At 35.5% G+C, this 24,812-nt stretch overlaps 1 protein-coding gene across 3 annotated transcripts in view; it reads left to right on the top strand.

Annotated features, from left to right (window-relative positions):
• PTPN4 (protein tyrosine phosphatase non-receptor type 4) overlaps positions 1-24,812 on the top strand; it is a 109,297-nt gene that overhangs the window by 65,963 nt on the left and 18,522 nt on the right. For all 3 annotated transcript variants that reach the window (XR_003987733.1, XM_030453947.1, XM_030453948.1), the window contains 7 exons: positions 4,543-4,715; positions 7,559-7,627; positions 14,208-14,342; positions 15,572-15,730; positions 20,440-20,599; positions 23,436-23,519; positions 23,605-23,661. Coding sequence is in view for 2 of the 3 variants with exons in the window: in XM_030453947.1 (XP_030309807.1) it covers positions 4,543-4,715; positions 7,559-7,627; positions 14,208-14,342; positions 15,572-15,730; positions 20,440-20,599; positions 23,436-23,519; positions 23,605-23,661 (837 nt within the window). In the remaining variant the exon portion in view is untranslated. The remainder of the gene's footprint in view (positions 1-4,542; positions 4,716-7,558; positions 7,628-14,207; positions 14,343-15,571; positions 15,731-20,439; positions 20,600-23,435; positions 23,520-23,604; positions 23,662-24,812) is intronic.

Below are 24,812 nucleotides of genomic sequence, written 5' to 3'. Positions count from 1 at the left end.
TTAATTAAAAATATGAGTATGTGATTAATTAATCAGATTAGTTAAAAGGTTTTGTACCATTCATAAAGCTGAAAGGATTGAAAGCCCTGAAATGCAGTTACTGACTAGATTAAAAAAAAAAAAAAAGAATTTAGGCAGAAATGCATCCCGAGTACTACAGGACTATTCTGGATTGATAGACAATATGGTAAAACAAGAAAAATATTGCGAAGGTACACCTGTTACATTGGGCCAATAGCTGGTGACTGGTATTGGTGCTGAAACTAGGAGTCAAACTGGGTGTCTTGAAACCATTTCCTTTAAAATGAGGCCCAGGAGTTTGCAGTTTCCACAGGCTGCAGTTTCCTGACCACGTGCAGCCCCTTTGCTCAGTGTTAGCTGAGAGGAGAAGTTGAAGCCATGTGCTTGGAGCAACTGTGCACAGATACTTGTTCAGAAGTATGGTGACAGGAGTTTGGAGTAATTATGTGTAGAAATGATGAACTTTGGCTATTGCATGGAGTAACTGGGAGTATCTGTCAATGCAAGCAGATATCATGCAATGTGACCAGAAGAGTGCTGATGATACAAAAAAAGAGGTGGGAATATTTCATAATTTCAGGACAACAACAACAAAGATATTTTCGAACACCTTGTAGGAGCTATAGGGTAGTTCTCAAAGGCAAACTGCTCTTGATGCCTGTGAGTGTAATTTCCACTACAGTTGCAGGAATGTTCTGTTTAGATCTGAGATGAGAATTTGGGGTTTCCTTTGGAATTTGGATATTATGAACTGCAATTGTTTTGTAAGATAAGAACTTGAGGAAAAAAGCTTGTAGTAGCAGAGTTCAGGACCTTGAAGACTGAGATACCCAGATATAGAATTGGATTAGGTACTTGAGTATTTCCTCTTCTATAAAGAAAAGAATTTTATGTATAATTGAAGATAGCATAAAGATAGCTTTTTCATCTTGTTTTTTTCTACTGCTTTTTAATACTCTGCATGTTCTTACTTGCACCAGAATGTAGTCAATGTAACTAATGTAATTTCTCTTTAGAAATATTTTATTGAAGCCAACCAATTAAAAAGCTCCATACTGTTTGTCTTTAAGCTCTATGTATCAGATGAAAACCAATGGCAAGAACTTGGTTTTCATTCATTCCAAGTCATGAATATCTTAAGATCAAAGCTCATATTTGGCTTCCAAAGAAGGTGTACTTTAATTTTTAAATCAATCCTAATTTTAAAACTGTCATTTCCAGAACTGCTTTTCCTAAGTACTCTTGCAGTGTAAAATTTGTCTCACCTATATTTAGCTTCAGTTAGGTTAAAAGTATGTATTTTTCTTTCATGACAAGAGGCTACCCAAAGCTAATCGTTACACTTCCTCTATGCAAAATGTGAAACATTTTAGAATGGATGAAGTTGCTCTTTACCTTCTTTTGCTTTCATTACCTTCTTTTGCTTTCACTCCCATTAACAGTTGAAGAAAATCTAAGTCTCTTTTTAGGCAGCAGAGGCTAAGTGAAGTGACTTGTTGATTTCACATTTAGTATGTAAAATACCTCTGGTCTCATGCTTTGAGAGTACATTTGAAAGCACTGTATTACAAAATGGGAGTGGAAGCACATTAATAGTATGCTGATGATGTGTTTCAAAGTTTTGTGTAAATATAAAACTAATTGTATAGCTGAATACCCATATTTGTCCTTATGCAAAGCTGAGATGCTATAGAATATTGAATTAGTGCATTTAGGAGATAAATTTTCCAGTATTGTCTTTTTCCCAAACTGGCCTACATTTTAACTAGTCCTAAGCAAGTATTTTTAAAATACTACTAGTGAGTGTTGAGAGCTTTTAATTGCAACTGTCCTCAAAAGTGCAAGTGCTTTATCTTTTAATCACATACTGAACTTATTCCCTGACTTGGCTCTGCTTGGAGGCATCAACATAAGTAAAGAATTATTTGCCTACTTTTAATAGATTATGTCTGAGTTTAAATCTCTTAAAGGAAGTCAGATGAAGCAGTTTAATGTCAAAGTAATTTTCCACTGGTAGCGTACTTAAATACTGAATTGAAACTGGATGTGTATTCTGACAGTTAAATAGCTGCAACATGCATCTGCTGGAGTAGATTTTCTGTCCATTGCTTCTTTATGATTTTTTGGGGGGAAAACAATTTTTATTTCTTCATTGGACATTGGAATCCCCTTGAGCCATAATTTCAGTGGCAGTTTTTTCACCATATTTTTGTTTATTTTGGCTGTTCCATATGCTGTTGTCTTTACGTGCTTTGAATCTGTTTGATAATAAATCAGTAGTTTCATTTTTCCAGATGTTTTTAGTGTCACCTTTGGCTGTTGTAACATCCATCAGTAATGTCAGCATCAAACTCTTAAAGCTGTCCAGCATATTTCCATTGTCTTGATTCTTTCACAGTCAAGCTGTTCAGTGTGCTCTTTTTAGAGCCCAGAGTTCCACTCAAAAATTATTTGTAACAAAACAGTACCAGAGGCTTTGTCCATGACCAAGATCTGGTTTTGGGTTGCAGCTAGATTATTTTTTATGACTTTTTAAAAAATTATGTATATATATATAATACATTATATATTTGGAGTTTGCGCTTTGAAATTTTCTTCTTACTGACCTTTAGAAGTAATTTGGTCTAGAATCACAAGGTGATCCATGGGCTTTTCTGCCCAAGTACATACTTGATCTTAACGCTGTCATTTGTTAGATGTGTAATTGATTGTCCTATCAAACTCTCTGCCATTAGGCTTTTATTTGAAAAGTAGATACTGTTGGCACAATCTATGTTGCACTTAAGCTTCCACAGGATATTTTTGTCTACTCTTTGAGAAATATCTTGAATCTGTGGAGCGTCTACTTGCTAGCATGCCTTTTTTTCTCTCTTTTTCTTCTCATAGGCTGCAGTATAACCTTCCTGTTACTCTGTGTGGCCAAAGTTCCATGGACATTAACTTGCTTGTGGTCTTATGCTGAGCCCACATTTTCATGCCTATGATTTTAAGGGAAAACAGGGGTGTTCTTCTTTTCAATCCAGTTAACAGCAATAGAACCAGGGCTTGCACCTCAGAATCATCAGCAAAAATGAATTTCAAGTGCCCCTCTTAAGTTTGGATTTTACAGAACCTGCAAGGGTGGATGGGAGGATGGGTGCACAAAATGTTACTTGTCTTTAAGACTGATTCCTAGCTGTAATCGAGATGAAGGGTAGGGTTTGAGGGTTTTGCTCTCTCTGCACTGCAATGAAAGCTTTAAAAGCTATGAATAGAACTATTGTTAAGGTACCTTTAAATCTCTTAACAGGCCAAGTTCCTGTGACAGTGCTGTTTCGCATTACAATTAAGCTGATCTAGCTGCAGCTCCTTCTCATCCTTAAACCAGCTCCTCCTTGAGGCTTCATATGGCTGATCTAGTGTTCAGATGGTGTCATGAGAAACAGTTCAGCCCCTTTTCTGAAATGCAAACTAGGGGAAACAGCAGGATTATGTCTTCCCCCCCCCAGTGACATGAAAATGCATGATCATGGATGCAGATAATGCACTTAATTTCTGCTGCCTGGTTTGTGACTTAATTTGAAGTACTTCTTTTAACATGTCTAGAAAATACAGGAAACAGTTGTCAGTACTTGGAAATTGGGAAAAGTCAAAGTAATTTTTGTGAATTGATGTAAAACATCAAGTTTTAATTTCTTATGTATAATTTATTGAAATTGAATGCTGACAATTTGCTGTTTACTTTAAGTCCATTATTTACCCCAAATTCATTGTGTAACTGAAAATAAAGTGTTATTCTTAGGCACTAGTCACAACTTCCCCCATACAATACTGGGGGAAGAGCTGGAGGTCTATTCCCTGGTATCTCAGTAGAGCTAAAGATGAGCAGGCCACTGAAAGCTTAGTTTGGAAAAGGAGTTTACTGCCAAGAGGTATCAGTTGAGGTGCTCTAAATGTTGTGGAGGATTTAGTACTGTGAAGAGAAAGCAGAGTGCTGATGATGTTTTTTGGCTTACAAAGGTTATAAATGAGTTCCCTCAACAGGCAGAGCAGCTTTGCTTTGCAGTTAAGCTCTTTCCTTTACTACTAACCTAATTAAGCATCTAGAAGTAGGCATATCAGTCAATAACTGTTCTAAATCTCTAACTGGCATGTGTGCATGGCAATTCCTTGTTTTAACTGTAATAATCTAAACCCAGCATGCAATCTGAAACTTGTTGCATTTGAGTTCTTGAATAACAGGAATTTTTTAATGTACTGTGGGTCCTACTTGTGGGGACCATTTCTGTGCATCTAGACTTACTCCAGTATCACTAAACGGACTGCTAACCTGTAACCAGGCTCTTTTTAAAAAAAAAACAACAAAAAATAACCCTATAAATTTAAAATTCCTTTAAATAAAACTTACAGGTATTTTCCAAAGAGTTTATGTAAAGCTTATGTAAAATTCATAAAGTATATTAAAAAACCCCCCAACAAACAGCTAACAGTACATATATTAATTTTTAAAGTAACAGGGTATCATTTTTTTCTTCTTTTTAGCATGAATCTAGAGAAACATTACTGGGGTTCAATATGGTGAATTACCGAGCATGTAAGAATTTGTGGAAAGCTTGTGTTGAGCATCACACATTCTTCCGTCTGGACAGACCACTTCCCCCTCAGAAGAACTTTTTTGCACATTATTTCACTTTGGGTTCCAAGTTCCGGTACTGGTAAGTGCTGATGTGAAATTTAGGGGAAAGAAAAGAGAACAGGCAACTCATCAATAACATAGGGAAATATCTAGAGTCTATATTAGGTGGTCTAGGTGCCATAGGTGCCATAATTCAAGTAGCTTTTGAATTCTGCAACTGTTCCCATCCTCTGTTGGTTTAAGTTGCAAATGTCATCAGTAATTTTCTGGGATAGCTTGAAAATATAATTATCATATTATTAGTGGTTGTTAGCGAGGACACTGACATAGTCTCACAGGCTGCTTTTCTTCACCTGCTTGCCTGCTGGGTTATGGTTAGAGAAAAAATGTCTCCAAGACTCAAAGACTTTGACCTGGTGTTTCTGAATAGTGATGGATCTCAGGTCTTGTGTGTAGCATCACCAGCAAAATAGATTTAAATAAAGATCAAATAGAAATTGATGAAAAGTAGCCTTTGCAAGTCAAGCTCACTTCAGCTAAATGCATACAAATAGGAGTTAGGTGAAGACAAAAGACATGCTCTGCACCAAACTCAGAAGTTTAGAAAATAAGGATGTAGTTAAATCAGTAACTGTTAAGGATGAATGTAAATAGGCAAAAAGCTTGGAAGTGCAAAGAATGACTGGAATAACTGCAATTGCCAATTAAAATTTCTGTTATAACCTTGGAGTGGGTGGTATCAATTTTTAGTGAAAAAAATATCTCAGTTAAGTAACTGAGTTGTCTCTGCAAGTGATGCAGAATGCTGATGGTTTAAATTTTGCCTGAAGTAGAGAATAATGGAGCTTCCACTAATCATCTGTCTAGAATAGCAACAGTGTCTGTGGTGTACAAAGGGAGATGATGAAAAACTGGAAAACACAATGACAGACTATTTCTGTTACACTTGTGAATTGCATCAATGTGTAAAAAAAAGAGTAATTTGGCGGTTAAATTTTAATACCAGCTGTTCTTTCTACCAGCATTCACAGCACCCATTTGAGAAACAGAATTCTGTGACCCTGAACAGCATTTGTAACTTGGTTCTAATGCTGCTGTAGTGAATTTGGGGGAGTTTTTTCATTTCTGTAAAGGTTTTGAATTTGAATCATTGTGGTTACCATTACAGAATAGCTCTCTGATGATGACATTCAACTTATGTTAATGTAAAATGAAAAGGGAAATGGTATAAAAATGAAGAAGGTCATTAAAGTTAATGAAGCAGCCAAAAGGCTAGAATTTCTTCAAGTAGTTAGAGAGATTGTCTAGAGACAGCATAATAGTAGTAACTTCAAACACAAGAAGAGGTTAAAGGCACTGGGCTTGTTTAATCTGGTAAAGAGGAAGCTAAGGGAGGGTTGTTTAGTGCCTAAAGCTACTTCAAAGGCAATGTCAGAAATGATGGAGCCAAACTTATGCTGATAATGGCAGGTGATAGAACAAGGGCAACAACCATGAATTTCACTTTGAAGATTCAAGCTGGACATCAGGAAAATATTTTGGGTTTTTGTTTTTCTAGGAGGATAGTGCATGACTGGAAGAAGTTACCCAGAGAAGTTGTAGGATCTGTTTTGGAGGCTTTCAGAACTTGGGTAGACAAAGCCACTGTCAGACATGAGTTAATGTTAGAATGAGATTGGACTAGACTTTGTTCCCTTCTGCTTCTGTTTAAGTAAGAAATCTCCTACTTTGTTTTGTGCCCTTTGCCTGTTGTGCTGTCTCTGGCCTCCCTTGAGAAGGGTCTGGTTGTATTTTTCACTTCTCTTCATTTGTCCTTTAGGAATTTATATGCACTGATTTGATCCCTTTCAGCCTTCTCTTCCTGAGGCTGAACAGTCCCAGCTTTCTGTCTCTCCTCATAAATCAGATGGTCTAGACCTTTGGCTTTGTGGCCCTTTGCTTAACTTGGGGGACAGCAACTTGGGCTTCTGGAACGCAACATAGCACTCCAGATGTGCTCTTAACTAGCATTGGTAAACTCAGCTTGCATATGTGATAATTCCTCCCCAAGTGCAGGTCTTAGCATTTTCCTTCACTGAATTTTATGAGTCTCCAGTTGCTTCCCTTCTCCAGTAGTTCTGTAATATGAATATAAAAATTGCTAATGATCCTGTAACTTCATTTTCCCTGTGAGGGACAGCAAAGAGCAGTTTTAATTATCACTTAGGACATGGATCCTCTGACTCAGTGCCTTGCTATAAATGAGAAAGTGGCTGCAAGAGGGAGTTTTGCTGGTGTCTTACCACTAGTTCTTAAAATTAGTGTTGGTTGGTTTTTGGTCTTTTTTTTTTTCAAAAAGCAGAAGTCAGGAGATACTATGAAGGGTCTATGAAGGTTGACACAAAACATCTGATTTTATATGAGAAGTCATCATGTTCCAAGATCTAATCTTGGTTTTGACAAATTTACATGGAAGAATACAATCCTGATGAGCAAATGATCTAATTTCTTCATGATATTTTGCTGAACTAAGTAGCAACTAAATTATTAGCAATTCAGGGAATAGATTAGGAGAAATAGGGAGGACATGCTGTAATTTTTGGCTGTGACTACATAACAGGTAAGATTATAGTGTTGTATTGTCCAGAGATCCAAGCAGAACTTTCTTACTGCTTTGAATAAAATAAAAAGGGAGAGAGAGCTTTATATGAGACTTAAATTTAATTGTTCTTTGTCACAGGGAGACTATAATGGGAGAGAAGACCTATACTTCTAACAAATGCTTTCTAAAGTTACACTGTACTGAAGCTAGCACAATTGCTTGAGCATGACTGAAAATGGAATTCATGGGTTCTTTGTTTTTTTGTTGAGATGGGTCAATTCTAAGGGAAAAAAATTTTATTTTAAGTTTGTTGCATTTAGTGGTTTGGTTTTGTTTTCCAGTGGGAGAACAGAGGTCCAGTCTGTGCAGTATGGTAAAGAAAGAGCAAACAAAGACAGGATATTTGCAAGGTAAGCAACTTACATTTGTACAAGATAAGTTTTCTGTTTGTATCTTTTTAAATGTTCTGGGTTCACTGTTTTCTGTTTGCAGTAATCTAAAATAAAGAGCAGCTCTTGTCGGCTGTTGCTGGTGGCTTGACTAAACCATATTAAGCAGTTTTATTTTTTTGGGAAGCCAGAAATGTTGGGGGAATCCTGTGACATAAAAGTGAATATAAGGGTATTCTTTAATATTTTCAAAAATTTAGAATAGCCTTTAGCCTGTGTAGCTTGCTGTTACATGTACTAGCACTATTTGTACTGTATTTATTGCCAAAATTGGTCTAACTGTTCTTATGAAATGCTGAGTTAATGGGTATATCTTATTCCTGGTAACAACCTAAAACTGTACACACATTTCCTGTAGACTACAGTGCTGTGAGTGTCTTTGTTGGTAAGAAAAGCTGTATCACTGTAGTCCTGATGAAGTGTTTTAACATGAAAAATTTGACTTGGAGCAAGCTGCTTCTGAAGGTACTCAGTTCCATGGTAGTTGGCTAATCATAGTCTACTATTTAATTGTGTTTCAGACTCCTTGGGGGGTCATGGGGTGTTTATTAATTATAAGAAAACAGTCAAGACATAAATTTAGTTCTTCATTCAGAAATGATGATACTGTATTCAAAAGCAAAACTGCTCGTGCATCCGTCAGTCTGCTCTGATATTTGTTAGAAAGAATCTTTATGAAGCAGGAGCATGTTCTGTGACTTTTTAATTCTTATCCTTTTAGTCAGATGAAGAAAGTGTTTTAGCATAGTTACCCTTTGAAGAACTCAGGATTTATGTTCTCAGACTTCTAGTAACAAGCCCAGCAACCTTTCTCAAGTACTGCAAACACTTTTTCAGAGCATTGGTGAATTCTGACTTGATTTCCTGCCTGTCCTCCCCACTTCTTTCCCCCTGTGCAACACAATATAAGTTTTTTGTCAGACACACTAGCTACCCAACTCCACATCAGAAGGATTAGAGGTCGGAAGTGCTGTGCCATGTTAATTAAATAGGTAGATATTTATAATACCAATTGGTTCTGTGAGCTGTGGAGTATTTTCTTTTCACTCTATTTAGTTTCCTTGGGGATTCTGGTTATGATTTTCCTTTGGGCACCCTTGTTATTACTCAGAAAAATCATCAGTGTCACAATTGAGTTTTATTTAAATGACAGTTACAGATCAGTTAGAAGCTATTTTTATTGTTGCACTCTGAACTTGGCAATTCCCCACATGGAAGTTGAGAAGTTGAGTGGAGGAGAGACAGTGGTTGGTTTTGAGGAGTGTATTTATTGTTTTAGAAACTTATTCAGTAGGTGGCACTCTTCCCTTTGCATCAAAAGTGAACAAGTGAGGGTGGGATTACTTGTATTTTGTACTATATACACTAGATAAAATAGAAAGCTATGGCTAGATCTTCTTTAGTGTTTTTTTCAAATATTTTTGGCCTTTTTTAGTTAGTAAAATAGTAACCAGCTGATTAATACTTTTTTGTCCTCAAATTTTATTTTCCACTGTTGCTTTTAGATTAGGGAATACAGTGTCCTCACCTTTTGAGTTGTTTAGTAAAGTTGATAGCTGATAAATGTCTGAGGTATATATGTATATATCAGTGAACTGAAATTAACGGTGTATTATAACAGTTATACTCCTTCCAAGTGTGAAAAAATGAACTGTAAGACATTTCAAGAACACCCTGAGGTTCAAAAGCTCAATCCAAGAACCTAATTTTTAATTGTCTTCTAAATATTTTACATTAGTAGCTGTTAACCCTTTTATTTTCATATTCATACAACTTTTTATGCTGCTATGCATTGGGCTTGTTTTGGTTGCTTTTGAAAGTTACGCTGGGGATGGTTTCCTTTTGCTGTGAAGCCAATAGCATTACAGTCAGGTCTTGAAAATTAAGTGAACACATAAAAAATTTAAATAATTACTGTTGCTTTCATTATTGCCACATCAGAAGATTTATTTAAGATTAGATACTTTCAGGTTTTCCTACTGAGAGCTATCCAAATTTGCACTCTGTTTTCTCACCAGTATTTAACTAGAAACTGCCTTGTTTAAGCTATCTCAGAAAGCTTTGGAATAATTTTGTTTTGAGGAAGTAATACAAATAGTTACGTAGAGATACCATTTGAGTGATCTACTTGTTCTAAGTTGGGAAGTGATGATTGCCACAAGTAATGATCATCTAGCCTTTTCCTTGTGGAACACAGGTATTGAGCATAACACCTGGGAATAAAAATTCTTAATAGCCATTTGAATAAAACAAGCAGTGTAACCTACTATTAGCAGGCTTAACTGTGTGTCCTCAGGATTTTACCTCAAAATTAACTTAATTCGGGGATTATTTTTTCCAAATGAAAAATACTTAAAATTCCTGTTAAAAAGTGTAGTATTTTACTGAGGAGACACTCTGTAATGACTTTGATACATTTTGTAGATGCTGTTGGCTTAATCTTCATGCAGCACTAACTTCAGCATTTAGAAGATTCTTGCTGCAGTTGCTAAGATTTTTTTTTTTTTCGTGTTTTTACAGCTCTTCTCTTGGCCTTACTTGTTGCAGGGTATTCATAACCCAAAAAACCCTGTAAGAATTTCCAGGAGCATATTAAAAGTGAAAGTAGATACTAAAAGTGGAAAAAGTTTGATCAAGTCATGAACTGACTCTTTAAGGGCACTGTTCTCAGAGTCCTTGTAAAATACTAAATTCTGTTCTGATGGTGTGTACTGGGACTGAGAGAAAGTTGTTTATTGCACATTTTATGATGGTGAGTAGGTATCTCAGTCAGTCACTTGCATTTGCAAACTATCATTAAGTTAGTCTCTGTTTCCAAAAATCCAGTCTTGCTTCAACCATGCATTTATTCAGGTTAATTGAATAATTCCTCAGTTGCTTTTAATTGCATATGTAATTTGTGGTGTATCTGCAGATTTGTGTGTAGTTTCAGTTTCAGTATGAAGTGGGAGTTACCAATTTTCTTGAGAAACACATTCTGTGTATTCTTTGTCAAAATACAAAGCAAGGCTGTGGCTCCAGGTTGTAATTCTTTTGGAAACAGAAGTGATTTAAAAGATTCCTACCTGTATTCCCAAACAATACTTCCTTTCTTTCCCAGCTCCTGTGAGAATTTAGCACTTCAGCTATGAGATGCAAAACAAATTCTGTCTTCAAAAGCTTTTGTGCATTGCGGCTGAGCTGGTAAAATTTTTTTAGTTGCATTATGCAATTTCACCCCCACTACTCAAATGTTTGCTCTTTTTTTGTGTTTGATGTAGTAGTACTGCAGCTCATAAGATTGTGCCTGATCTTAGGGGCAGATCTCAGATCGGTCTCTACTCACACAGGAGTTCTTCCTCCTTTTTAAAGAAATGTCTCTGCAGATATAGCAAAAATTAAATCAAAAATTTAAATCAAAAAATAATTTACTGTTAAGTAAACTGTACAAATAACTATAAAGTTATTTGAATATTGTAAAGAATTAGTGGTACAGGAGGAACTTGAAGGAATATTTCACAACTCATCTTTAATATTACTTAAAAAATATTTTATTGTTAGATTTAGAGATGTTGGCAGGAGAACTAGTATCAAAAAGACTCAGCAGTGAGAAGTTTGATGCCACAGTGTGGTAATTTTTCTTCGAAATTTCTGCGAAGAGAGGAAGCAGAGGCAACAAACACAAGTGGGTGGGGCTCTGAGGTTGGAGCTGTTAAGAAAATAATAGAAACAAACCTTTGCTGATAAACACTGCAGGTGTTTATCAAGGTAGTAAGGTACTATTTCTGAAAGAACAGACCCTCTCCACAGTAAAAGGTGAGTTTTCTTTCACACAAGTTATTTGATGGGGAATAAAGTGCTACTTTTCTCATTTTAGAGTTATGTAAATTTGTTACATAGTTTGAGGAAGTTTTCAAAAAATGTAGTTACAAGCTATGTCTTGAGATACAATGCACTGGAATTTTTTTTCATAAGCAGCCAAAAATGTAATTTTTGAAAAAACCTTTTTCCCCTTTATATATGCTTTTTGTATATATAAATATAGTTTGTAATTTAATTTATTTTATTCAAGCAAAGATAATGCCCTTTCATTGTTGTTGCACATTTTAAAAACCCACCCAAGTCAGCAAACAAAACAAAGCTATACCAATTTCCATATATTCCACTTGTTGCTTTTTCACTAGAAGTAATTAAGGTTCAATATCTGTCTTTACATGTCTGTCAGAAAATACTGTAGCTGTAGTCCTATATATACCTAATTTATATTCTTTTGTTTTTTTCCCTCAGCTCATTCTTTGGTCAGTAGAATCCACCTCTGGACAGAGATGGCTTGTATTGCTAATCTGCTGGCTGTCAGCAAAGTCTAGCTAATGATAGCTTTGATTAATAAAAGAATAATGAGCAGATAATTTTAGACATGAATTTCAGTTCTGCTGGTTTCTTATTTTACCTGTTCAGAACTTCTAAGATTTGCTATGGTTGTAAAGAAAAATGTATTAAGTTACTGACATTTAAAGCAAATTACAGAAATTGAAATGTTGATTTAATTGACTTGGTATCAAGTGCCAATTACTTTTTAAATCAAGTTACTACTGCTTAAATAAAGCGAAGCATGCTAAGAAACTGGATGTGTTTTTCCTCAATGAAATAATTTGTTTTTCCTGTTTTCAAATATCAATATACCATTAGATTTTTTTCCCCCAGGTGGAACAAAACCTGAAACAGTAGTATTTAGAAGAGCCCATCTCACTTAACTGTCTGAAACTTGTCAGTTGATAATTCAGTCTTTAGTGCAGTACTTGTTCAGAGCTACTTGAGGAGCTACTTGGGGGTGCAAAACCAAAAAGAATCTTTGCATGCACAGATGATTTAGTGTCAGAAACACTATTGACATCAGTAGGACATCTGTATTTCTGCTCATGAAGATAGATTAGTAGATAAAATGCTTGGCTGGTTGGCTGGTTATTGTTGTAGACTTTTTTATAATATTAGGATCAGTCTGCTTAAAGTGGTGGCTTGCATTGATTTTTAAGTTCCATGAGAAGCAAGATTATATTTGTAACTAAGGTTCTCATTTTCAGAAGAATATAATTTGTGTGTGTGTGTAGTTCCTTAATGTCTCAAAGTTCCTTCTTTCTGGACTTGCTCTTTCAATAAACTAGCAATGTGATAATGATGAAGGCAAAGAACAATGACCATGTGTCCCAAGGACAGCAGAGGCAGAAGTTACTTTGTGATATGAGTGTATGGTGCTGGGGAAAGTAATGAAGGAGTCGTGCTCATGCAACAGTATGTTGTCACCTCGTGCAAATCTAGAAAGTAGAGTAGAATGATAGACAGTAAGGGTGAATGAGAGTAAAATGATAAGAATAGCAGAAAAGACAGAAAAAAGCAGAAAAATGGAAATATCACTTGAAAAAGAGAGAGAGATGGTTGGGTAATGCTAGAGGAAAAACTTGGACTATATAACACCCTCAAAATACCAGGAATAAAGTAAAAACCTGGTAACACAAAATACACAGGACACTAAAGGTTTGTTTAAAAGAACTTCTGTTGTTGGCTAAAGACTTTTCAGTTGGAAACATCAGACAGCAAAAGTCTGGGTGTTTTTATTTGCAGTGTAACTGAAGCATCCGATGTGATACTAAGAAAAAACAACCACAATTCTTGGATGACTCATTTGATGATTTCCAGTATAAAAGGGAAATACAGGGTTTCATGAGAGATTGCAAGTAGGGTCTCATTAAAGAAAAAGGTGAAAGAAACAGTAGAAGGGTCTTGTAGGTATTCTGGGGTGACTATAGAAGGCAAAGAAGAAGAAAACATTTCCTTAATATTTACCCATAGCAACAAGTGAAAAATATGTTTTTCTATCTAAACACTGGTGAGAAAGACTTTAACATGAAAGACATTTCTGGCACAAAACCAAATGTTACACACAAAAGATAAGATAGGATGATTGCATCTGTCTTACAGGTGACAAAATATGTTGTAGGAGAAAGCGTGTCACCTTGATGGAAATCCCTGATGGGTAAACAAAACTCAGTAGCTCCATTGCCGTGTTGATGGTTACCCTACTTTCAGTTCTTTACAGTCTTGGAGTTTTTTGTGCTGATATTTCTGCAGCTTTATTTTTCCTGAAATGGCTGAATAATTCTGTTACTTAGAGGTTTTTTGGGTTGTTTGTTTTGTTTTGTTTTTTTGGTTTGGTGGTTTTCATTTTTAAAGTTGGGCTTCTCGGTGGTGTTTAAGTCATTCTCTTTGAGGCATTATAAGTGCCTAGGGATGTCGTGTGGGTTCCTTTTCCATCTTGCCTATCTCCCTCCTAGCCAGTGGTATTTTATGACTGCATTTCACTGACATTCTTGTGCAAAGGATAGAAAATGAAGTGCAACATGCTGAGAAAATACAGTACTCCCCATGTAAGTATAGTTTTCCATTATTTCCTTTCTTCCATATAAATTGGTTTCCTGTGGTAGAAGATGACTTAGTGTTGAATTTTATGCAATTTCATTCTTACCTCATGCAATTTTTGCTTAGCCATTATATTTTCTTCTTCTAGATCCCCCAGTAAACCCTTAGCACGGAAATTAATGAGTGGGATGGACTGGGAAGTAGTGAGTAGGAACTCTCTGTCGGATGACAGGTTGGAAACACAGAGCTTGCCATCACGGTCTCCACCTGGAACCCCAAATCAGTAAGCAGCATCAAATCTTCTTTCCCTAGAAGTGACTGCCTGCTTCTAATGTGAAAGACCTACCTGTGTAATAAAGTGTTTAATACATCAAAGAGACAAAGTGCTTCATAAAATATGTACTGAATGGTTCTCAGTGAGACGTAGCATGCTACCCTAAATCTGAGAGCTTGAGTTTTCTGAAGTGTAGTTAAAACTAAATTATTCATTTGGCTCAGAAAAAAAATGACATTTGTGTGATGTTTTAAAAGTAATTGATTCTAGTAAATACCACTTCTTAAAATATTGGGGCAAATTACTTAAGCAGAAAATCCTTGCAGGATTTATTCCCCTCATTTTTTCTTCATTTTTTCTCAAAGCTCTCTCTTTACATGATAGAGCTTTCTGTCTTTATGTTTATTAGTGAAAAATCATTCTGGATTTCTTTTGGAAAAGAGCCAGTGTGCTGAACTGGCTTAAGAATTAGTTTTATCCAACTTTGTATTGCATAAACCAGAAGGTTTTAAGATTGCAGCTTATTATTCAAAAGATTATTGTAAATATCTGTGGCATGTAAAAAGTATTGTAAAATTGTATAATAATTGTTTATAGCACAGCATAATAATATATGTTTCAGAGCATGTTAAAAAATATCTATGTCACTATACTAGTTTTCAAATGAGAAAATTTTGGGTCACAGACTCACAGTCTTCATGATTTTTCTAGAAGGAAGATTCAGGGTATAAAATGTACATCTCAACAAATTCTTGCTAAGTTCTGCCATGAACAGAGCCAGAATTTTTCTTCTTAGGGATTAAGTTTTATTGCTGACTGGACTGTCAGCCTAGTTGCGTGTTCATTGGACCATAATGCTTTCAGGCTTCTTCAATTAAAAAACCAAACCAAACTAAAACCAACCAAACAAACAAAAAACAAAACCAAAAAACCCACTGCCACCAAAAACCCCAAACAAAAGTAAACCAAGCCAAGGAAAAGAGAAATATTAGCCATTGAGTGTTTAAGACAATTTTTGAACACTTGTAAAAAGAAAATTATGAAATATAGGGTGTTGATCTGGCAAATTAATTGTTTCAGGGGTTTATTGAAGCCTCAGATTACTTAATAAAACTATGTGTATTACCCTATGGTTGCACAGAGAGGAAATAATTATTTTAGTCTTATGTAGTGCAGTAAGAAATCTAATTTAGTAATAATAATCTTTTCACCTTGCATAACTTTGCTTTTCCTCGTAGTCGCAACTCTTCCTTTACTCAAGAAGGAGCTCGGTTGCGACCCTCGTCGGTTGGACATTTAGTGGACCACGTAGTTCACACTTCCCCAAGTGAAGTATTTGTAAATCACAGATCTCCATCTTCCACCCAGGCTAATAGCATCATCCTGGAATCCTCACCGTAAGTTCTCTCGGTTGTTACTGGGTGGTATCGTGCAGGGCTTCTGAAGACAGGCCAGAAATCTTCACCATTAAGTGTTTGAGTTGGTTCAAAGCCAGAAAACCTAATAAACAGGTAGCTGTTGTTTAGGGAGGATTGGTAGAGGTCTTAATGAAAATTAAATTACACAGAATTATAGACCTCTATTTGACATGTTCCTGGTGCAGTATTACAGTACCTTTCTCACCCACCCGAAATGTAGGTTTGCTGTAATGTGACAAGTAGTGTCTGGATGTAGATGCAAAAGGGTTTGTTTGGTGCTTTCTTTTTTTTTTTTTTTTTTTTCCAGCTAGAACTGAAGTATCTGAAGTATGTTACATTGTTATAAAATTTTGTAATTCATGTGACTTTGGAAATTTTGCAGTTGATGTGAGTTTGGAAATTTTGCTTTTTGTGAAAGCTTAGAAGTATGAATGAGCTTTACAAACTACTTAGCCAAAATACATTTTTGGCACTCCAGCATTCTGAGGTTTCTAGTATTTTTTGTACATGATTGTAGAGTATGCCTATAATTTTTTATAAGATCACAATATTAGGCTTCCCTTCTTCTGCACTGAATAGTCTTGATACTGTATAACTAGTGGCCAGAGTAGAGATTAACTGGGTAGAAAAGGTGCATTATATATACCTTATTGACACTACCACTGTACGTTCTTATGTATAGCTACATGTGTAGTGCTGAACTTGCCCTTGTAATTTTCCCTAATCATTGTTAGGAAGGAGATGCTGCAAAGGGTTTCAAAACCATTTGAGAACTAAAAAGTAGCACATCCATAACCACACATTTATAAACAAATTGTGGATCTCTGGAAAAATTACTCAGGGAAAGTATTTGAACACAATTTACAAAACCATGTTTGGTTTTGTACCTTCACTTGCTTTACCTTCACTTTTTACAACAGTGTGTCACTTTGGGGAGGCAAACAGAATGCAAAATTACATGCAAACAGAATGCAAAATTACTTAAATGTCTGTAAAATTATGCAGGATGCTTTTAATGATAGGTTGCAATAGTTACAATTTGAGCATCAACTAGTTACTTATCTTTCAGTTATAGAAGACTAATCTGACTTAACAGTAAGTCCCCCCCTCCCCTTTTTTTTGGTTTGTCTTTTTAATCTATTCACATGGTCAGGGAGTCTCAGAACTGGAACATCTGAGTCTTTTCCCATATTTGAGTTTGCTGTACAAAGGCCACACAGGGTCAGGTTCCTTCTGTTCTAAGACTTCCAGCTGGAGCCAGTCATGAGAAACACTTAGAGAATGGCAGAGTGATTCAGTGAAGTGAACATGATTCTTAAATATTCTTTTATTCATATCCCTCTATTTTAAGTTAGGTGTTCCTGAACATCATTGAGATTTGTTTTTTTTAATACCTGATATATTGTGCAAGTTGCCACAGAAGTGAGTCTTAATTAGTTGTTCTGTTCTCTTGTGGCTGTTCTCTTTCATGATTTTGTGCTTTTTTGTGCCCAATCAGAAAAATTATTACTCTTCCATCACTAAGTTTTAGGTTTGGGGTTTTTTTTTCACTTACTGGAAGTTTGAAAGTGTATTTTAATTTCCCAGTATAGATATATAGAATAAGTTATTTTTAGGAAAAAATATTTTGACTTAAAATACATGAACTCAGGGTCTTTTGTAAGTTTTATGATGTTACTGATTTAAGATTTGAGATTTACACAAGAAAGTTAATAGACACAAAGTCCCATATTAGCTATGTGTTTTATATATACTTTTACAGTCCAGAAAGGTATTCCTTGAACAATTTGACCTTTCTGAGTGAAAGGATTTGAGTAGTTAATCTGCTAATTTGTTGGGAATTCCTATTTATTGATCAAATTTGCATATGTAAGAAAGTCAGAGGTTTAATGAGTTCTTTGAACTCGGAGTCAACACAGCAAAAGAAGCTAGAGTTTCAGTGCATATTAGGAAGATATTGCAGCTTAGCTAATGCAACCTTTAATTTCACTTATTTTTTTTTCATGTTCTATTCACGTGCTATTCAGAACTAAATTGAGAGGTTTCTGCTTGTAGTTCCCTGAGGTAATTACAACCATAAATTCCAAAAGCATGTGACTTGTAGTTTAATAAATTTATGGGGGTGTGTATGGCACTTTTGCTTAATATGATAAAAGGTCAGACTGGATATCTGTAACAAAAACACTTAAAGCTAGTCAGTGCCAGGGTTTGTGTTTTATTTTATTATTATGTAAATTGGTGAGTGCAGTAGCAGAGCACTGCTTTGCCTGCAAAATAGGCTGCTTTCACTGCCATTGTCTGCACATTCATAAGGAAATTCAAAGCTGACTGGGCAAATATAAAGCAATGAAGTTTTTGCCCAAGGCTTGATTGTTAGTTCTCACAATTCATTATGCTAATACATTACAATACTTCCATTGCTGTTTCTAAAATGCCTGTTTAAGTAACTTTTCAAATATTTTCTGTAAGTTTGTATGTTTGGTAAGAATTTGTGTTTGTTGGTATGTATGTACAGACTTCTAGTCAGCCATAAGATCCCATCTTTAATCAGAAGGACTTCTTTTGTGTCTCTGCTCATGTTTTCTGTTCCTTTTTTATCCGTTTTTTAAGCTCAGGACTAATTGTTTGCAGGAAAATACATAAATATGTTGTGGTTTACTAAAAAGGTTGAATAATCTGTGCTGGCCAGACTTGAGTGAAGAAATACATAGGCAGTCAAAAAGCTCTGGATGATGTGAGACTTTTCAGACATCAGATACTGATAATTGGTACTTCTTTGCTTTTAATACTGCCTGAAAAAAATATTTTCTGAAAGTTGAAAACAAAACCAAAAAATCAGTTAGGAAGTTTTAAAATGTACCATTTTCATACATCGACAAAAATTTCATCACTATTTTGTTTTCAGAGGGGATTTACTGAGATTTTTAAAGCTGAAATGGAAAATGTTATTTTTCAATGTGAAGAGTTCCATTTCCCATCCAGTTTTCATGCTTATTTAAAGAGGTTCATCCTTTATTTGAAATCACTGTAGATAATTGTGAGCGGATTTTTTTTTTTTTTTTACTTTATTTGAAAACATGTATCTGGAATCTGCCATTTTCTTTACTTGCACAGAAACAAGTTATATGGTACAGAATTAGATGTGTACCCTGTTTTTTAATTTGCAGCAGCTTGAAATGTTAGGCTGTCTCTTAATGAGAGTCTTACTCTGCTCAGTTTGCTGTGACTGGACCAGTTCAATACAGTAGGGCTACTCTTGTGCTTACCCAGTGCTTTTTAGAAGGAGGTTGTGTTATGAGTTACTGGTACAGCTCCATGGTAAAAAAAGAAGCAGAGCCCTAATTCTGGATTTTGGGAGTGTACTTTCCCTCCCTGAGCAGTGGTTAACCATGTGGTGAGCCAATTCACCTACTTGAACTAGCAGAGAGCTACCCAGACTCGTCCAAAAAGTCAGTGTATTTTTGCTTGCTTGTTAAGATGCCTCAGCCAAGGGGAGAAGCATTGGAGCATTTCAAGGAAGGGACCATGGGTGTGGATGAAAGAATGCACACATTCTGGTGGTATCATTCTCTTTAGATTTAGCTGCAACTGGTTGGTTATTTTTGGATTTTGATCTGGTATCAGTGGGCTATTGTCATAAGTCATTACATTCCTTAATACCATTTGATGTGGTGCATGGGGAGGCAGGCATGTTGTCCTCACTGGTGTATGGAAACTGACATTCAAACTGTGTTAATGGGAACTAAGTGCTAACTGCCCTTTTGGGCCTTTCAGTGTTCTTCTTGATTCTTAAAAACCAAGCCAAATAATGAAAAACTAATCACATTTTTGTAATACAAATTATACAGTTAAGCTTTTATTCCAAAAGGACTAATAGAGGAAATTATCCATATTATACAAAAACAGAAATCCAAACCATTCTATGACAAGAATAACAGTTTTATTTATCTTCAGCAGAGTGCTTGTTAGAGCTAAACCAGAACTTTTTGGTGTTTGATCTTTAGTAATGGTTTTACCACTCACCTAAAAAATGCCTTTTTTACAAACGTTTCAAAGGGAAACATTCAAGAGAGAGAAAAAGTTATCTTGAAATGTATGCATATACATTTAATTAAAATTTAGCAGTATCATCTCCAGTGGGTTTTTCAAATAAAGGCAGGGGGACAGTTGAGCTGTCTTGAAGTTCCACTCCTATTTTTAGATCAAAAACTAAAAAAATAGCGTGGAAGCAGTTTATTATGCTGCTTGTGACTGGTTTTCAGTTTGAAGTTGCAGGCGTGAATTTAAGATGCCAAGTAATTGATTTTTCTTACTGAGGAAAACATTAAGTGACATCTATTTTAGAAATATTTTTAGCAAGAGTGCTGAGTAGAACATACAGTGAAATTTATATTTTTTCAATATAATGTAGGTTAAGAGCATGAAACCATTAAAAAAAAAAAAAAAGTAATGTCTAAAAGATGAACTTACTGGTTCTGTGTATAGTTTCTTGTAAACAAAAAAAGCAGTAGGATGCCCAAAAACACCCTTATTCCACCACAGTGCATTTTGAGATTCTAGAAATGTATACAGATATTCAGCTCTCAAACTCTTTGAGTTTCTTCTAGCTTTTTCAGTCTATTTGGGACCCTGAAAGAACTGTCAGTATCTCATGATCATCTACTTCATACTTCTATTTTGGTATTTAGATCTCAAGAAACCTCTATAGATGGGCAGCCTCCCGCGTTACCACCCAAACAATTTAAAAAGAACAGTTGGAACCAAATTCATCAGTCCCACTCACAGCAAGAACTGGATAACCATATTAATGAAACATTTGATGTTCCTGCATCACCTGAAAAATCCACAGTAAGTTTTTTTTTAATCCAGTTCATCAGTACTGCTGTTTCTTGGAATGATAGCCCTTTGTTTCATGAGTTCTGATGCGTTTCTGAGAGTTACTCTGTTTGTGTCCTTCGTTGGTTGTCATCAAATGACTACATGGGGGCGGGTATGTAAATGTTTTGACCATTAGGTTTTCAGCACATGCAGAATTTTCTTACTAACCTTTTCTTTGAGCAGTCATTTACCATCTTTAAAGACAACATTGCAGATACTCCCAGTGGTGTTTAATCTATCTTTTATAAAACAGATGAAACTGAAAGTGCTTACCAGGTTCTAGAAAGTTTTGTCAGGAGAGGTTTGTTGCATTTCTCATCAGAATTTCCAAGAAGTGGACTCTACCAAGAGACCTGTGGCAACGAACGTAAAAATCTGCCCAAAAGTTCTTTTTCCACACTTAAACATATCCTAGATGAGTAAGCCAGTGAGTTGATAACTGTGTAACTGAGGTGACATTTTACTAACTGTTCTTGTGATTTTTGTCCTTTCAGGTTGTTCAGGTTTTATACTTATGTGGGACCAGAAATGTTTTGCAGGATGGGAAAACTGTTTAACATCCAGATATAGCAAATACTGTATAAACAGTTTTGCCAACCTCACACATTCAAAATTATGAGTCAGCTCCCAAAATTGTTGTTTAAGAAATGCCTTTTGTTTATTTTTATTGGCATTCTGAACTGTAAGCCTTGGGTGTTCTCTTAGGCCTTTTTACAGAGTTGCGATTCCCGTAAGCCCCATATTTAATTTCCTAGCTGGGGTTTTAGTAAAACAACAGAAGTGAAAATTGTAAATTTGTCAGCATTGTGAAAATGTTGTAAAAACTTTAGCTTCAATTAAACATTGAAACAGATTTTTAACAGCTTTGTTTTCTGTCAGTGCTCACCTGAGTCATATTAAAGTACTGTTCTGTTTTGAAAGATAACACTACTCATCAAGTTTTTCTGTTCTGTATTCAGTTATCTTTACCAAATTGACAAAAATAACTGTCAGTTGTTTTTTAACTCCTTTTTATTTCTGCAAAACCAACACAGCTGCATGAGAATGAGATTCTTTTCTCTCTGTGCATTTGTTGATGTGGTTGGTTGCTATAATCCAATGGGACACGTTTCTGCAGCCTCATTTAAAGCACTGTTGCAATTGAAGATTGAATTTGATCTGCTAAGGGCTTTTTATTTTGGGTATTAGAGAAGGAATGGAGCATGACTGTTTGTTTGGTTTTTTTAGTGAAATTGTAGCTTTAGGATTTGGATTGTGGGTTGCTTTTTGGTTTGGTTTTCTTTGGGGTTCTTGTGTTGTTACTGCTTTTTTTTTTTTCCTTTCTTTCTTCCCCCAAAGTTGTTTTCTGACCAGGATGCACATGAGCTTACTGGACCACCAGAGTTTCTTCTGCCGCTCCATCCCCAATATTTTGAGGAAAACCACTTATCATTTTGACTTCCTTTAGTGATTGAATTTCCTTCATTTGTTTTATGTCTGGAGAGTCTAGTTAGAAGGGTAGAAGGACAGGTATGGAAGTAACATTTTTACTCCATCTGCAGCCCTTAAGTATCCAGTCTGAGAATGTGCAGAAGTATTTGAAAACAGGTGTGGCCAGGAGACCTCTCATCAGACAGGTTAATGATGATATAAAGTGCTCTCTTCAGGATGTTAATTATAAACTGCTGCTCAAACTAGCCTGTTAAAAGGAAATTATTACTGTCCTTTTGTCTGGGGAATGCAATGGTACAAGAGTTGCCAAATGCTGGAGGTGAGCACTTCATTGTTGCTCATTCTTAGGAACCTGAGTGTGATTCCCCATACCAGCAACATTGACTAAAATACAGATGGTCAGGCTTCCTAAGCACCTTTACTTATTGATGTATTTTGTGTTGTTACTTTGCTCTCATTCCCCAAATTTTTTATCATAGGGTTAGGTTTATTTTGTTTTAACCAAGAGCTTAAACCACCTGGTATTGAAATAACTTTTTATGAGCCAAATTGGTCAGATGTCTTTCACGTGTTGAACCCACAGGTTTTGAACAAATGCTTGTTTGCTAAGTTTTTTCCTTTTTTTCTTTTCCAAATGCAAGTCATGCTTTGACTGTGAATCCTTGAAACTTTTCTTTAGTAATACTTCACATCCTCACCACAGAAATATTAGCTAACCATAGTTCTGTGAAATGAATACTGATAGGAGCTAATTAAAATCACTTCAGTGGCATGAAGGTGATTTTTCCACATGACAAAAAGTATGTAATATTCCCCAGTTTATTGGTAGTTCCTGTAACAATGTTGTTGTAATCGGAATGAAATTGGGAAGAAAGCAGCTAAAACTGTCAGAGCTTGGTAAGTGCATAGCATGTGCCACACCTCAAACTCCACTACACTGGAAATGGAAAAGGGGCTATGGACCCAGGATCTTATTGCTAAACTTGTCCTTGCTTATTACCATCATATTGAGATTAAAAGAAACAAAAATATACCTTCAATTGACTAATATTTCATATTACATACTTACTGGAGGCTTTTCACGGTGATCTTAATTAAAACAAATCTATGGAGTGTCTGTTTAGTAAACTGTTCTTCTTAAGACTGCTTGAAGTCAATTAGTCTTCCGTGTTTCTTACTTTGAGTTTGCTTTGACAGAACTTAGTTGGCTTTTAAAAATGGGTAACTTTTCCCTTCTGTGCAAAACTCATCTGCACTATTACTTGGTGTTTTCTCAAGTGTCCAGGAGCAAATTGCAAAATTATTACATACGATAACTTTGAAGACTTAACAAAGAACAAAATATGTATTAATGTATAATTATTTTTTTTACTAGCCCAATGGTGGTGTCCCCCACGACAATCTTGTTATGATCAGAATGAAACCGGATGAAAATGGAAGGTTTGGCTTCAATGTAAAGGTAACAGTATATCTATTCCCTTCATGTCTATTACGAGTATTTTCTGACATTTTTGATTTATTACTATTTTAATTTGTTTTTAAAGGGTGGATTTGATCAGAAGATGCCAGTTATAGTGTCCAGGGTAGCTCCAGGAACACCTGTAAGTTATCAAAAAACCCAAATGTGGTAGCAGTATCTGTGTATCTTGTCTTCAGAACTTTAATATGTTTCCTAGCTACCTATAAAAATTAGCTTGTAGTAAATATTCATGGAGCAAATTATATGCAGTAGGAATTTGGTGGGGCTACATAACATATTCTTACAAGTTTTTCAGTCCTCAAAAGTACTTTTTTTTTAACTGACACAAGATTCTTGACAATTACAGAGTATTACAGATGTTCAGTATCAGTGCCTCTTGAGCTGTGCCATCCTAAAAATACATTTATTACTTTTTAAAAATATAGGTGTTCATACACTTTCAGATAAATTACTCTTTTAGTATGTTAAAAATAACTAAAATAGCAAATCTCTCTTCAGTGACAGTGTAGCTGAATAAAGCCAAAATTTAGATTGAAATCAGACATCATGAATCATTCATCATCTGATTGTAGTAACTGGTGTTTAGTGACTATCAATAGTGTCTTCAAACTAGACACAGTATTTTGTGAGGTGGTGGCCAGAAATACTGACCTTGTATTCAGATAACTGGAGTCAGCTCTATTTGTACCTTTTTCAATTGAGTGAACCATTTAATAAAATATTAGCATGAATACCTTTCTTTTCAACAATGATGTTTAGACTACTATTATTATGATTATGATTTTTATTATCTGATTTGATTGCCAGTTCTCTTTGGAATTACTGGGATTTGTGCTCTTTGATCCTTGTCTTAATCTTGTAATTGCAGTTGTGATATTTCACACCTGAAGTATTTAAAGCCTATGAAACTGATTTGGACAAGGTTTTGTCATGTTACTCTCCTTCAGAGAGAAGGGAAATTTTTAGGCTTTTTAATTGCCTATACAAAATGTGATTAAAATAGAGGAGCTTGCTTCAAACAGAGGAGTGGAGTAACAGCTGCTGAAAGCCATGTTACACTGACAGTCACCTCCCAGCTGCAAATCAATTTGTTCATGTGAATGACACTGTCTTATGTGTCTTAAATTTATCATCTGAATACAATGCAGCAACCATAGCAACTAGTCTGTTGGAATTCAAGTCCCTAAGTATAGTTACTTTAAGTTGCTATTTTAAGGTGAGAAACTGCAAATGGCTTGTTTCACAGGTTTTTATTTTATTTTTCCCCACCTT

The sequence above is a fragment of the Calypte anna genome, chromosome 7 (genome assembly GCF_003957555.1).
Source record: "Calypte anna isolate BGI_N300 chromosome 7, bCalAnn1_v1.p, whole genome shotgun sequence".
NCBI classification, from domain to species: Eukaryota; Metazoa; Chordata; class Aves; order Apodiformes; family Trochilidae; genus Calypte; species Calypte anna.
Note: the sequence above shows the minus strand (reverse complement) of the source record. Positions and strands in the feature narration are given on the sequence as shown.